Genomic DNA, 17,500 nt, shown 5'->3' on the forward strand with positions numbered 1-17,500 from the left:
GTTTGATTGTCCTTGCTCAGTAGGATGTGTTGACTCAGGTGAAAATGTTCTTCTGTGTGAGAGTTTTTATGACTTGGTTCTCACAGAGTTCTTTTACTTTTATGACATCTTGATTGTCAGCCTTACAAGAACGGATCATTGAACGAGTCGTTTTTGACACTGGGAAAATAAGGTAATGCTGCACTTTAAATTATGAGCAAATTAAAGTGTTTTTTGACCTTGGATGCATGTAAATCTATTATATGAGACCTTTAAAACAGTGTAGGCACGTTTAAAAACCATAAAAGGTGCTCTTTAAAGATTACACTGACATAATGTGTTGTTCTTTGGACTGGCGTACACTGATATATATTTCACAGTCAGAACAGGAATGTTAATTAAGAACAAATTGGATGCATTTTGATTTCATGTTGACTTTAATATTATTCTAAGAGTTTGGGTGTAAAATGAGTAATGATCAGGATTATCACTGCACTGATCTGAGATCAACAATCAGCCGCAGAATATTTCCCCCTCCCAACAGACAGATTAAATCAGAGTCATGTGATGATGTTTAACTCTTGAAGGTGTTGGAGGAGAAGGACAGACAAATAGCCGTTCTTAACGAACAGATCGCTAAACTACAGCACACAGGATCAGAGCCTGAGAAAGAGGTAACAGGATATACATATGTGTACCAACACACGGCTAGCAGCATGTGTCATGATACACGTATGCATATTACAGCACCCGTCAAACCCGTGTGTGTGAAGTGTGTACGTCTCTCTGGTTTGGTGTCTTCCGTCTGTCTATCTCATGTGTTTTGCCATCTTGTGTCAGAGAAACTGTATTTACAACTTTAATGATCTCATTTTAGTAATGTTGTGATGTGTTGTGACACAAGTGGCGATACACATCAGCTTGTGTTTAAAGAGTGCAGATAGTTTGTATTGTGGGACGTTTCTAATTAAGAATAAATAAAGATAAACTGATTGCATTCTTTAAATACTCTCATAGCTTGGTTTGGATTTTGTTATTATTCAGAGTAACCATTTATTTGTACTAATTCCCACAGATTGCTTTTTCATCCTTTTTGATGTGTTTTTCTGTGGTTTGATTTTATTTTTATTTTATGATAACATTCAAAGGGATAGTTCACCCAAACAGGTTTACAAAAACATGAAGCTCCAAAAACAACAGCAGAATTTGTAGTTTTGTGTGAACTAACCTTTTTTGAATTTGGGGCAACAGGGTGTTTTCAAACCTAAATTAAGTGCTGCAAATTCTTAAAGGGATAGATCACCTAAACATTTAAATTCAGTCATTATTTACTCACCGCTGTGTTGTTATAACTGTATCTGTCTTGTTCTGAACACAAAGGGAGAAACTGTGAATAAATGTTGTGCTCAGTGATGTCATACAATGGCAGTTTATGGTGACACCTCTTCAAACTTCAAAAGAACACTAAAGTATCATTCAGAAGTCTAATTAATTATTCATGAGACTCATGATTGTTATGAAAGTATACGATAAGATTTGATGAGAAACTGAAATATAATGATCACTGACCGTTGATCTAAAAACAGTGATAGTGACCGAACACAACACAACTGCACACAAAACAGAGAACAGAACTTACTGAACATGTCTGAAGAGTTTGTAGTCCAAGAATTGATGCAATTCTATGTCCAGCCTTATTTTTGGGTGAACTATCCCTTTAAATCTTCAATCTTTTGTGGTAAATAAACTTGCAAACATGTGACAGTCGGTCAAATTACCATCAGAAGGAATTAACACTTTCTTTAAGGGATTTTTAATAATGTTTATAAATAGAGTGCTGGGTAAAAAATATACCAAATTCAATCTTTTACTTTCACTTTAAGGTTTACTTCACTTTTTGTTGTGTAAATTATTGCATATGTTAAATAAATATTAATTGATCTTTGTAGTTTGGGCCCTGTTGTTACTTTTTAAATAAATATTTTCATAATGTACAAAGTTAGAAGGTTCCCTGTATAATGAACATCATAAGCAGAGAGAGAAATGCTACATGTACATAACTCAAATATTCCCAAATGATTCAGAATCAAAACGTATCAAAAGCTTGTGAATCTGATTCGATTCCCAGCCGAAGTTAGAAGTGACTGAACCAGCATTGCCCAAATGTCCGTTCACTATTTTTAAGAGATAGTTCACCCAAAAATGAAAATGGTGTCATCATTTACTCACCCTCATGTCATTCCAAACCCGAATGACTTACGCTTTTCTGTTCAAAACTAAACAACATTTAGACAGAATATCTGAGATTTCTGTCCAAAAATACATTTTCTTAATGAGCATTTCTGTCTTATTTTTATTGTTTTAACAAACTTAAAACAAGAAAATTGACTTGAGAAACAGAATGACAAAAGATACTAAGTCTTGTTTTCAGAGAAATCTTATAGAAATATTAGTAGGGTTAAAAATAAATAAAATAAACTTGTTTGACAAATAGTTTTTTTCTTGTTGTAAGAATAAACGTTAAACCATTTCTACAAAATATCTTGTCATTTAGTTTCTTAAAGGAATATTCCGGGTTCAGTTCATGTTAATCTCAATCCACAGCATTTGAGGCATAATGTTGATTAACAACAAACATTCATTTCAAAAATGTGTGTTCCAGTGAGACACTTACAATGGGTGTAAAAGCTTATCATTAATAAAAGCACGTACATTCATTCTTCTGTTAAATCTGTATTATTTGAACTCAGTTGGGCCAGTGAGACAAAATACTTCAGTCTTGACTGACACAAAATAGGTGTCTTAGTTTAGAAGCTCTACTTTATAATGCATGCAGATATTATGACCAAAACTGAACAAGTGCTTAAAAATTTGCAGACAAATCAGAAGTGCTCAGTTTTGATCATTTATAAAAAAAAAAAATTGCACTGTACATATTATTGCAATTAATAAGAGTAGAAAATAACCAGCCTATTTGTTGTATTCGCAGACAAATATATAACAAGTAATTATGTTGGTGTTACTTATATGCCGCATTTTCACTTAGAACTTTACAAAAATTAAACGGAACATATGATTATTTAGAGTCTGTGATTATCTTTCAATCGAGTCCACACACAAGATAATCAGATGTATAGATCATTAGATAATCCACATGAAGCACAATGTTACATATGACCACCAGGAGATGGCGCCAAATACACGACACAGACTCAATGATGACTCAAATGACACAGAATGAAACTCATTCTGTGAAATCTCATGACTAAAATCATGTGTGCATGCTATGCTAACCTTTAGTCATTGTTGTGTTTGCATGTGTAATTAGTTCTTATTTACAATTATTATCTTTTATGTGTTTGGAGAGGCTTTTGGACACTATGATACATTATATTTGTAATATTATAACTTTTGATTAAAACACCTTTCTCACATACAGTTGACACAGTTGAGAGTTTTTTAGAGCCACCTTATTTACACCCAGAGATATATATATATATATATATAATGTCAATTAAGAAAAATAAGAAACATTAAAATTTTTGTGTGATTTTTCAGCAATTTTCTTTGGCTGAGAGTCTCAGAATTTATTTAACAAGACACGTTTACTGCCAAGTTCTTATAAGGACAAAAAAGCACCATAAATATCTTTAAAGATATCACATTATAATGACTCATGCACAATAATCCGAGTCTTTAGGGTTAGTAAATGTTGACAAAAATGTACATTTTCAGTGAACTTTTTCTTTAAGTATTTACAGATTCACTGAAATTCTGAAATTAAACCACAATCCAGAATCCAGCAGGTTTAAGTAAGTCATGACTTGGTGAAGGTCAAATTTCCTCGTTCTTCCTCTTGACTTCATCTCTCCATCTGTGAGTGCAGGTGTTGGAAGAGAAAGATGAAGTTCTCCGTGAGCTGGAGGGGCAGGTGGAGTATCTGCGGAGCGAACAGGAGCGTCTGAAGAGGAACAGCGAGGAGGAGGTGGACCAGCTGAACGCTGTCATTGAGAAACTCCAGCAGGAGCTGTCGCACATCGAGCACAAGCAACCTCAGGAGGACGAGACACCCGGTGTGAGGGAAGAGTACAACGAGATGAAACAGAAGATGGATGAGGTCACCAGAGAACTCGGCACGTTGAAGGCTGACCACAGCTCGCTGAAGAGCAGATACGAGAGTCTGCAGGAGGAGGCGTTCGCTCAGAAAGACTCTGAGATGGTGGCAGAGCTCGAGGAGGCACTGATGGAGAAGACCGCAGCATTTCTGGTGGTCCAAGCTGAGGTTCAGGCTCTTGAGGAGAGCGCTGGGTCAAGGGTGATGAGTTTGAGTCAGCGTGTGGAAGAACTAGAGATCTGTGTAGAGGAGAAAGACTCGGAGCTTCACGCCTGCAGGCTAAAGGTGGAACAAGCACAAACCGACGCAGACGATCTTTACCGCAAAGTCATCGACCTTGAGGAGAAACTCAGGGAGAAGGTGGCCGCTGTGCTGGTCAGTCAAGTGCAGCTCGGAGCCATTCAGAGCCAAACCAAAGAGCTCCACGCTGAGGCCCACGCAGGAGACGTCACATCAGAAGAGGTGGGCCTCAGGGTGGAGCTGGAGTCTGAGGACGTGGCATCTACACCAGCCTCAGGAGGGAAGATGAGCCTCCTGACGGAGACACTGAAGGAGCTGGAGGAGGGATTGAGCGGGATGCAGAAGGATCAAGAGCTGCAGAAACAGTTGTTTAGCAGCTCTGAGGAGGAACTGCATGAGTATGAGAGGAGATTAGCTGTTCTCATGGAGCTACTCGACCAAATGAGAACCAAACCAACACAACACAGACCGCTGCCATCTGCTGAGGTTTGTGTTCAGTGTAACTGTACTAACATCTACACACGATTACAGGATTTACCAGGTCAGATGCTGATATCACAAGAGCAGGGCGCGATAGCCGATATAATGCACATGTACAATTGAATGATGGCAAACAAGATGTATTGAAATTAAATTCACACTTATTTGACAGTAATTAATCTTAAAACTTAAAAACAGAAAGAGTACATGTTCATCAAAGTTATCAAAGTCAGTTTTATTGTCGAAGTGCAATTTCCGACATGCTTCATTGAACATGAAGAAACATTATATGTCCTCCTGAGATCCATTCATTCATTTTTGTCCTTTGTAGAGGACATTTTGGTTTTTTTGGGCTGTCAATCAATTAAAATGTTTAATTTAATTATAGAATATTTGACGAGAAAGCCCAACAAATAAAAATAATTCAATAAATAATGATAAAATAATGATACAAAATTATATTTAAATATAAGAAAGAAAATATATATATAATAAAATAAATACAATAAAAAAGAAATATATATATATAATAAAAGAAAATAAATACAATAAAAAAATATATATATATAAAAAAGAAATATATATATAAAAAAATATATATATAAAACAAAAAACAAAATATATATATAAAATAAAATAAATACAATAAAATAAAATAAAAAATATATAAAATAAAAATAAAATAAAAAATATATATAATAAAATAAATACAATAAAACAAAATATATAAAATAAAATAAAATAAAAAAATATATATAATAAAATAAATACAATAAAAAAATAAATATATATATATATATATAATAAAATAAAAATAATAAAATAAATAAAATAAAATATAAAAAATATATATAAAATAAAATAAATACAATAAAATTACATTTAAAAAAATATATATAAAATAATATCATATATATATATATATATATATATATATATATATATATATATATATATATATAATAATAAAATAAATACAATAAAAAATAAAAAGATATATAATTTATTTATTTATTTATTTTTTGTATAATTTTTTTTTTATGGTTATTGGCTTTCTTTCTTATGCACCAGCCACTATATTAACAATAAACAAAAATAAATTGCAAAAGCATTTTATGCTGGGTCTCATGAAGATATTACCATATTAAAATATTACAATATTGTAGACAATTAATAAACACAAGGGACAATAAATGTGGACTATAGATACAAACAATGGACTTAAGAATTACAAACTAGTGCAAAGATTCTTTTTTGTTTGTTATTAACAATTTTCTATTGATTCCAATCATAAAACATACAAACACATTGTAAAATACAGAATCAGTTATTCACATTAACCCCCGCCCCCCTCCAAAAAAGCCAAATAACCCCCCACTTTCTTACAAACAAATCCCATTTCCCCAGCCTCCTCAAACGCCGCCATCCCGCCCATCTCCCCCCGCACCACTCCCTAAACGAGGGTGCCCCAGTCGACTTCCATCCCCACAGGATGATCCGTCTGCCAATCATGACTCCGGCTAGAAACCAACTTTTTAAATATCTGTCCCCGATGTTAATACCTGTCCCATCACCCAGGATACAGAGTCTGGGGCAAAATTAAAATTGAGTGTCCAATTCCTCACACGGAAAGCTCTGAACCATCAACCAAAATTCTTGGATCTTAACACATCCCCAAAAAAACGTGTTGTGTGCCCGTCTTCTGATTGGCACCACCAGCAGGTGGGCGTGTCTTCAAGACCAAGCCTATATAATCTAGAGGGGGTCCAATAGAAGCAATACAAAATCTTATATTGCATCAGATGCACCCTTGCATCTCTAGATGCAGACGTGATGTTTTTTAGGATCCCAGCCCTCACACCCTCCTCCAATACCAAGTTAAAATCTTTCTCCCATAATCTCTTGAGAGAAGTTAAAGCTCCGCCCCCCCGACTCTGAATTAACAGGGTGTAATACACTGATGCCTCATGACCTTTCCCAAAAGCAGTAATCACCCCTCTCAGAGTATCTGCTGCTTTAGGGGTAGTGCAGTGATTGAGTTATTATCCATGTATAAGGTGATTTATATTTCTCAGCATGTCTCAAAAGAGGGTCCGGACCAGTCCATATCAGAGCTGCTGCAGGAGCTGCAAGAGGTCAAAGGTGAAGCTGCATCCACTAAACAGGAGTTGAACTGCTACAGAGAATTAAGCCATAAACTGCAGGAGGAGATCGAGGTACAAAACACATCCTGCTCTAGATTCAGCCCTAAAATCAGACAGCTGATCCACGGCAATCAATCAAAGATGAGCGACTTCTTTAAAGGCTATAAATATCAGAATAATTGATAATATTGTTTCCGGTTTCTTCAGCAGATGAAGGAAAGCACTATTGCACAGCTCCAGACGGCCCTCAGTCAGGTGACACATCAAACTTTGACTTAAATGTGTTACAGCTCATTGCATCTGTACATCAGCTGATCCTCACTTCCTGTGTGTGATCTACAGGTGTCAGCAGACTCGCGTGAGCAAGAGGGTGTGGCTGCTAAACTTCACCTGGAACTGCAGGAGGTCAGAGGTCAGATGGCGAGCACACAACAAGAACTGGACGGCTGCAAGGATCAGAGCGCCACACTGCAGGAGCTGCTGCAGGTATTCACTGTTTATCACATGATCAAGATGTCTGGACACATCTCATTCTTTCTGACTTTATTCCACATGTTAGAATAATGTCACATCCAAACTATAAAACAACACACATGACAGGAGGGGAATATTGTTTCATGTTCTTGTTTTAAAGGAGAGAGAAATGAGCATCGCTCGACTGAAGGATCAGCTGGACGGGGTGAGACACTTACAGTCACATCCGCTGTATCTGATTTCTGTTTCATTGATGGAAACACACTGACAATCAGTTGACCTTTAACCTTTGGTCATTTCTCAGCATGCCTCACAAGAGTCCACATCAGAGCTGCTGCAGGAGCTGCAAGAGGTCAAAGGTGAAGCCGTGTCCACCAAAGAGGAGTTGAACAGCTACAGAGAGCGCAGTCTCAAACTACAGGAGGAGATCGAGGTACTGAAGCAGCGTTTCCCTCCAGTGTTTCATGAGGAACTGAGATGCCAACAGCAAATCAAACTAAATAAGAAAATATGTAGTCAAATAAGATTAATAACATAAATAAGAAAACAAAATTAAATTAAAATTAAATAAGAAAATAAATAGTAAAATAAGCAAAACAAAATAAATAATCCATCCATCTTCAACGGCTTATCTGAAGTCGGGTCGCGGGGGCAGCAGCTCCAGCAGGGGGCCCCAAACTTCCCTATCTCGAGCCACATTAACCAGCTCTGACTGGGGGACCCCGAGGCGTTCCCAGGCCAGTGTGGAGATGTAATCTCTCCACCTAATCCTGGGTCTTCCCCGAGGCCTCCTCCCAGCTGGATGTGCCTGAAACACCTCCCTAGGGAGGCGGCCAGGTGGCATCCTTACCAGATGCCCAAACCACCTCAACTGACTCGTTTCGACGCAAAGGAGCAGCGGCTCTAGTCCGAGCTCCTCACGGATGACTGAGCTCCTCACCCTATCTCTAAGGGAGAAGCCCGCCACCCTTCTGATGAAGCCCATTTCGGCCGCTTGTACTCGCGACCTAGTTCTTTCGGTCATGACCCAGCCTTCATGACCATAGGTGAGGGTAGGAACAAAAATTGACCGGTAGATCGAGAGCTTTGCCTTTTGGCTCAGCTCTCTTTCGTGACAACGGTGCGATAGAGCGAGTGCAATACGCCCCGCTGCCCCGATTCTCCGGCCAACCTCCCGCTCCATTGTCCCCTCACTCGTGAACAAGACCCCGAGGTACTTGAACTCCTTCACTTGGGGCAATACCTCCTTCCCTACCTGGAGTACGCACAAAATAAATAAGTAAATTAAAATAAAATACAATAAATAGTAAAATTAGAAAATAAAAATAAATGAAATAAAACAGATTTAAATCAAATTAAATAGTAAATTAAGCAAAAATAAATAAATAAAATAAAATACAAATGTAATTAAATTTATAAAATAAATCTTGAATTAAATAAGTAAACAAATAGTCAAATAAGCTAAATAAAATAAATAATAAATAAAATTAAGTTAAGTTAAATAAAATAAAAATAAAGTAAACAAAATAAATGAAAGTAAACAAAATAAAAATACTAAAATAAAAAATACAATAAAAATGTAATTAATAAATAAAATAAATGGTAAAATAAGCTAAATAACAAATAATACAGTAAAAAACATATTTAAAAATAAAATAAGAAAATAAAAACATTATAAAATAAAGGAATAAAATAAATAAAAAAAACAATAAAATAAAATAAAAAGTAAAGTGAAATTGAATATATATATATATATATATATATTTTTTAAACAATTAAAATGTTACACCGTGATCTGATTTTTTATGGATGTTTGTATAAAATGTAAAGTCCTGAAACATGTTTTACTCACAGTATTTGACAGTGTGTGTTCGTGCGTCACAGGAGATTTCTGGAGATTTCTGCCATTTTTGTGTCATTTCAGCACATCTCAAATTCTGTTTTGTGTTTAATAGATTTCTGTGCTGGAAATGAAATTTTTAACACTTCAAATAAAATGACCGACTCCTTTTTCTTGCTATAAGACTCATTTCATAGATATCATTTTATGAATCCTAAATACACACAATTAAATCATATTTTCACACTTTTTGCATTATTTGGCAAAATGAAAGCTTGATTGGAAATGACGGCTAATAAAAACATTTGATATTTCTCTTGATTTGTCTTTGTTTTGTGTCATATTTCATGTTCTTCACACTTTTGTCCACTTGATTAACAAGTACACTAACTTTACAACAAACTTGATTAGGGGTGAAATTGTTCGTGTGCTGGAAATGACGACACTAAAATTGCTAGAAATAATTTTCTCAATAAATATTGAAATGGTTTCTGTTTATTTCACATTCATGTGGATGATCATATTTTAAACATGAAATCATTTGTATTTTTAAATGTATTTTTATAGTTTAATATTGAAAGTCTGGGACAAGACTAAAACTATGAAAAATAACTATTAAAACAATATATTAAAAATACACATGATCAGAATTTCAAACAATATTTCATAAACTAAATGAGGCCTGGCGATAACGTTTCTGAAACCTTGAAATCTGTGTTGTAAAATACATCAACCACTGGGACATGAAACACCTGTATCCAAAATAATCAGATGAACATTGATAATATTGACACATTATTGATAATATTGATACATTATTGATACATTATTGATAATATTGACACATTATTGATACATTATTGATAATATTGACACATTATTGATACATTATTGATAATATTGATACATTATTGATACATTATTGATAATATTGACACATTATTGATAATATTGACACATTATTGATACATTATTGATAATATTGACACATTATTGATACATTATTGATAATATTGACACATTATTGATACATTATTGATAATATTGATACATTATTGATACATTATTGATAATATTGACACATTATTGATAATATTGACACATTATTGATACATTATTGATAATATTGACACATTATTGATACATTATTGATAATATTGACACATTATTGATACATTATTGATAATATTGATACATTATTGATACATTATTGATAATATTGACACATTATTGATAATATTGACATTATTGATACATTATTGATAATATTGACACATTATTGATACATTATTGATAATATTGATACATTATTGATACATTATTGATAATATTGACACATTATTGATACATTATTGATAATATTGATACATTATTGATAATATTGATACATTATTGATAATATTGACACATTATTGATACATTATTGATAATATTGACACATTATTGATACATTATTGATAATATTGACACATTATTGATACATTATTGATAATATTGATACATTATTGATAATATTGACACATTATTGATACATTATTGATAATATTGACACATTATTGATACATTATTGATAATATTGATACATTATTGATAATATTGATACATTATTGATAGTATTGATACATTATTGATAATATTGACACATTATTGATACATTATTGATAATATTGATACATTATTGATAATATTGACACATTATTGATAGTATTGATACATTATTGATAATATTGACACATTATTGATAATATTGACACATTATTGATACATTATTGATAATATTGACACATTATTGATACATTATTGATAATATTGACACATTATTGATACATTATTGATAATATTGATACATTATTGATACATTATTGATAATATTGACACATTATTGATAATATTGACACATTATTGATACATTATTGATAATATTGACACATTATTGATACATTATTGATAATATTGATACATTATTGATAATATTGATACATTATTGATAGTATTGATACATTATTGATAATATTGACACATTATTGATACATTATTGATAATATTGACACATTATTGATACATTATTGATAATATTGATACATTATTGATAATATTGACACATTATTGATAGTATTGATACATTATTGATAATATTGACACATTATTGATAATATTGACACATTATTGATACATTATTGATACATTATTGATACATTATTGATAATATTGATACATTATTGATAATATTGATACATTATTGATACATTATTGATAATATTGACACATTATTGATAATATTGACACATTATTGATACATTATTGATAATATTGACACATTATTGATACATTATTGATAATATTGATACATTATTGATAATATTGACACATTATTGATAGTATTGATACATTATTGATAATATTGACACATTATTGATACATTATTGATAATATTGATACATTATTGATAATATTGATACATTATTGATACATTATTGATAATATTGATATATTATTGATACATTATTGATAATATTGATACATTATTGATACATTATTGATAATATTGACACATTATTGATAATATTGATACATTATTGATAATATTGACACATTATTGATAATATTGATACATTATTGATAATATTGACACATTATTGATAATATTGATACATTATTGATACATTATTGATAATATTGATACATTATTGATAATATTGATACATTATTGATACATTATTGATAATATTGACACATTATTGATAATATTGATACATTATTGATACATTATTGATAATATTGACACATTATTGATAATATTGATACATTATTGATACATTATTGATAATATTGATACATTATTGATACATTATTGATAATATTGATACATTATTGATAATATTGTTTCCGGTTTCTTCAGCAGATGAAGGAAAGCACTATTGCACAGCTTCAGACGGCCCTCAGTCAGGTGACACATCAAACTTTAATTAAATGTGTTACAGCTCATTACATCTGTACATCAGCTGATCCTCACTTCCTGTGTGTGATCTACAGGTGTCAGCAGACTCGCGTGAGCAAGAGGGTGTGGCTGCTAAACTTCACCTGGAACTGCAGGAGGTCAGAGGTCAGATGGCGAGCACACAACAAGAACTGGACGGCTGCAAGGATCAGAGCGCCACACTGCAGGAGCTGCTGCAGGTATTCACTGTTTATCACATGATCAAGATGTTTGGACACATCTCATTCTTTCTGACTTTATTCCACATGTTAGAATAATGTCACATCCAAACTATAAAACAACACATATGACAGGAGGGGAATAATGTTTCATGTTCTTGTTTTAAAGGAGAGAGAAATGAGCATCGCTCGACTGAAGGATCAGCTGGACGGGGTGAGACACTTACAGTCACATCCGCTGTATCTGATTTCTGTTTCATTGATGGAAACACACTGACAAACAGTTGACCTTTAACCTTTGGTCATTTCTCAGCATGCCTCACAAGAGTCCACATCAGAGCTGCTGCAGGAGCTGCAAGAGGTCAAAGGTGAAGCCGTGTCCACCAAAGAGGAGTTGAACAGCTACAGAGAGCGCAGTCTCAAACTACAGGAGGAGATCGAGGTACTGAAGCAGCGTTTCCCTCCAGTGTTTCATGAGGAACTGAGATGCCAACAGCAAATCAAACTAAATAAGAAAATATGTAGTCAAATAAGATTAATAACATAAATAAGAAAACAAAATTAAATTAAAATTAAATAAGAAAATAAATAGTAAAATAAGCAAAACAAAATAAATAATCCATCCATCTTCAACCGCTTATCCGAAGTCGGGTCGCGGGGGCAGCAGCTCCAGCAGGGGGCCCCAAACTTCCCTATCTCGAGCCACATTAACCAGCTCTGACTGGGGGACCCCGAGGCGTTCCCAGGCCAGTGTGGAGATGTAATCTCTCCACCTAATCCTGGGTCTTCCCCGAGGCCTCCTCCCAGCTGGACGTGCCTGAAACACCTCCCTAGGGAGGCGCCCAGGGGGCATCCTTACCAGATGCCCAAACCACCTCAACTGACTCCTTTTGACGCAAAGGAGCAGCGGCTCTACTCCGAGCTCCTCACGGATGACTGAGCTCCTCACCCTATCTCTAAGGGAGAAGCCCGCCACCCTTCTGAGGAAGCCCATTTCGGCCGCTTGTACTGCGTGACCTAGTTCTTTCGGTCATGACCCAGCCTTCATGACCATAGGTGAGGGTAGGAACCAAAATTGACCGGTAGATCGAGAGCTTTGCCTTCCGCTCAGCTCTCTTTTCGCGGACTAACGGTGCGATAGAGCTGAGTGCAATACCGCCTCGCTGCCCCGATTCTCCGGCCAACCTCCCGCTCCATTGTCCCTCACTCGTGAACAAGACCCCGAGGTACTTGAACTCCTTCACTTGGGGCAATACCTCCTTCCCAACCTGGAGTACGCACAAAATAAATAAGTAAATTAAAATAAAATAAAATAAATATTAAAATTAGAAAATAAAAATAAATGAAATAAAACAGATTTAAATCAAATTAAATATTAAATTAAGCAAAAATAAATAAATAAAATAAAATACAAATGTAATTAAATTTATAAAATAAATCTTGAATTAAATAAGTAAACAAATAGTCAAATAAGCTAAATAAAATAAATAATAAATAAAATTAAGTTAAGTTAAATAAAATAAAAATAAAGTAAACAAAATAAATGAAAGTAAACAAAATAAAAATACTAAAATAAAAAATACAATAAAAATGTAATTAATAAATAAAATAAATGGTAAAATAAGCTAAATAACATAAATAATACAATAAAAAAAATATTTAAAAATAAAATAAGAAAATAAAAACATTATAAAATAAAGGAATAAAATAAATTAAAAAAAACATTAAAATAAAATAAAAAGTAAAATGAAATTGAATATATATATATATATATATATATATATATATATATATATATATATATATATATATATATATATATATATTTTTTTTTTTAAACAATTAAAATGTTATACCGTGATCTGATTTTTTATGGATGTTTGTATAAAATGTAAAGTCCTGAAACATGTTTTACTCACAGTATTTGACAGTGTGTGTTCGTGCGTCACAGGAGATTTCTGGAGATTTCTGCCATTTTTGTGTCATTTCAGCACATCTCAAATTCTGTTTTGTGTTTAATAGATTTCTGTGCTGGAAATGAAATTTTTAACACTTCAAATAAAATGACCGACTCCTTTTTCTTGCTATAAGACTCATTTCTCATCGACATTTTTGAGAATTATTCTAGAATGGATAGCTCATGATTTAAGATGTTCTTTAGTAAACTATTCACATCTCACGTGTTCCAGCTGATTTATATCTGTGTGTCTCTCATGTGTAGACTGTGGAGTTTGTTTTTATTACAGCTAATACAACGCTTCGTTAAGTCAATTTAAGATATTTTTAAATGTCCCATGAACTTACAGATCAGAGACGCATCCATCGCTCAGTTAAAGGAGAACGTTCAGCAGCTGCAGACTGCTTTGATCAAATCCAGCGATGAGCCGTCATCTCACCCGAACAAGAACAGAAACAAACATGGAGACAACAGAGAGAATCATGGGAACAATGAAAGTGTTGACACGCCCCCCCTCTCCCACAGAAACTCCACTGACCAATCAGAGCGATCCACCTCCTCCTCATCTCTGAACGTGACGTCCCGGGTGTCACACGTGGACGTGGGGACGCAGGCTGAGCCGTCCAGATCTGAGGACATGGAGGAGATGATCGCGAGCCACACAGAGAAGATTGGACAGATGCAGGAGCTCCACGCGGCCGAGATCATGGACATGGAGACGAGACACATCACAGAGAGCGAGAACCTGAAGAGAGAAAACCAGCAGCTGGAGGAAGAGTGTCAAGCGCTCCGAGACGCCATCGAGAAACTCCGAACAGCTGAGGTGAGACATACGTGAGACTTCTAAAGCCAATCAGGATTTCATTGGTTCACCATCATTATAGTGTTTTTATTGGTTAATAATATTTGTCCCCGCCCACATAGTCTTGATTACATCATCAGAAGAGGAAAGCCATTTCAGAGGTGGAGAAAGTCGTTTATTAAGAAAGTCTATTTTGACTTAAAATAGCTTTACCATGAACCTCTGGAAATGTTTTATGTAGTTTGGTCCAGTTTCACAGCACAAACATCTGTTACTGTTCTTCATCAGGGTCCTTCAGTGAGAGCGTCAGAACGGCCCGCAGTCTCTCCGTTTAAAGACGAATACGCCAGTGGTGAGATATTTTAATCCTTACTCAAAACAATGAACAAGTGCATCTATTTTCATGAGTGAGCTGATTGAAATCAGCGATTTACTGATTCGTTTGAGACTCCTTTACTAGTCATATCTTAATCAATGGACAAAAAGTGCGATTGGATGTTTTTAATGAACTCTTGTCATGGACGATTGACACAAGTGTGTTGAACTGGATTCATCTGGCATAATAAATGAAAACACAATCGTCCCGTTTTGATATGGCATGTTTTCACAATAAAAGTCCCGTTTTGATATGGCATGTTTTCACAATAACAGTCCCGTTTTGATATGGCATGTTTTCACAATAAAAGTCCCGTTTTGATAGCGCATGTTTTCACAATAAAAGTCCCGTTTTGATATGGCATGTTTTCACAATAAAAGTCCCGTTTTGATATCGCATGTTCTCATAATAAAAGTCCATTTTTAATATTGCATGTTTTCACAATAAAAGTCCCGTTTTGATATGGCATGTTTTCACAATAAAAGTCCCGTTTTGATATGGCATGTTTTCACAATAAAAGTCCCGTTTTGATATGGCATGTTTTCACAATAAAAGTCCCGTTTTGATAGCGCATGTTTTCACAATAAAAGTCCCGTTTTGATATGGGATTTTTTCACAATAAAAGTCCCGTTTTGATATCGCATGTTTTCACAATAAAAGTCCCGTTTTGATATCGCATGTTTTCACAATAAAAGTCCCGTTTTGATATCGCATGTTTTCACAATAAAAGTCCCGTTTTGATAGCGCATGTTTTCACAATAAAAGTCCCGTTTTGATAGCGCATGTTTTCACAATAAAAGTCCCGTTTTGATATGGCATGTTTTCACAATAAATGTCCCGTTTTGATATGGGATTTTTTCACAATAAAAGTCCCGTTTTGATATCGCATGTTTTCACAATAAAAGTCCCGTTTTGATATCGCATGTTTTCACAATAAAAGTCCCGTTTTGATATCGCATGTTTTCACAATAAAAGTCCCGTTTTGATATCGCATGTTTTCACAATAAAAGTCCCGTTTTGATAGCGCATGTTTTCACAATAAAAGTCCCGTTTTGATAGCACATGTTTTCACAATAAAAGTCCCGTTTTGATATGGCATGTTTTCACAATAAAAGTCCCGTTTTGATATGGGATTTTTTCACAATAAAAGTCCCGTTTTGATATCGCATGTTTTCACAATAAAAGTCCCGCTTTTGATATCGCATGTTTTCACAATAAAAGTCCCGTTTTGATATCGCATGTTTTCACAATAAAAGTCCCGCTTTGATATTGCATGTTTTCACAATAAAAGTCCCGTTTTGATATCGCATGTTTTCACAATAAAAGTCCCGTTTTGATATCGCATGTTTTCACAATAAAAGTCCCGTTTTGATATCGCATGTTTTCACAATAAAAGTCCCGTTTTGATATCGCATGTTTTCACAATAAAAGTCCCGTTTTGATATCGCATGTTTTCACAATAAAAGTCCCGTTTTGATATCGCATGTTTTCACAATAAAAGTCCCGTTTTGATAGCGCATGTTTTCACAATAAAAGTCCCGTTTTGATAGCGCATGTTTTCACAATAAAAGTCTTGTTTTGATATTGCATGTTTTCATTTGTACTCCTGCACAATTAACTCAATTGCTGTTTCTGGAGGATTACTATCGTGAAACAGAGATCGGATATCAATGTTGAACCATTAGACCTTTGACAAGATGTATAATGTTAACATTAATTACATTTATAGATGATAAATTATATCAACAGGTTAATATATATATATTGATAATTGTGTATTTGCTCTAAATGGCTCAGAACACTTCACAGTAAGGTTATATTTGTTAACATTAGTAAATGCATTAGGTATCATGAACTAACAATCAACAATTCCCAGTGCGATCCAAGTCCTCGTGGTGGCGTATTGACTCGCCTCAATCCTGGTGGCGGAGGACGAAT

General features: G+C 34.0%; 1 protein-coding gene across 1 annotated transcript in view; it reads left to right on the forward strand.

Annotated features, from left to right (window-relative positions):
• akap9 (A kinase (PRKA) anchor protein 9) overlaps positions 1-17,500 on the forward strand; it is a 135,828-nt gene that overhangs the window by 97,193 nt on the left and 21,135 nt on the right. Inside the window, exons 28-40 of the mRNA XM_052093451.1 lie at positions 567-653; positions 3,866-4,819; positions 6,889-7,029; positions 7,165-7,212; positions 7,300-7,443; positions 7,592-7,636; positions 7,736-7,864; positions 12,171-12,218; positions 12,305-12,448; positions 12,597-12,641; positions 12,741-12,869; positions 14,734-15,207; positions 15,475-15,538. Coding sequence (XP_051949411.1) covers positions 567-653; positions 3,866-4,819; positions 6,889-7,029; positions 7,165-7,212; positions 7,300-7,443; positions 7,592-7,636; positions 7,736-7,864; positions 12,171-12,218; positions 12,305-12,448; positions 12,597-12,641; positions 12,741-12,869; positions 14,734-15,207; positions 15,475-15,538 — 2,452 coding nt within the window. The remainder of the gene's footprint in view (positions 1-566; positions 654-3,865; positions 4,820-6,888; positions 7,030-7,164; positions 7,213-7,299; positions 7,444-7,591; positions 7,637-7,735; positions 7,865-12,170; positions 12,219-12,304; positions 12,449-12,596; positions 12,642-12,740; positions 12,870-14,733; positions 15,208-15,474; positions 15,539-17,500) is intronic.

The sequence above is a fragment of the Xyrauchen texanus genome, chromosome 26, assembly GCF_025860055.1.
Source record: "Xyrauchen texanus isolate HMW12.3.18 chromosome 26, RBS_HiC_50CHRs, whole genome shotgun sequence".
Taxonomy (NCBI): domain Eukaryota; kingdom Metazoa; phylum Chordata; class Actinopteri; order Cypriniformes; family Catostomidae; genus Xyrauchen; species Xyrauchen texanus.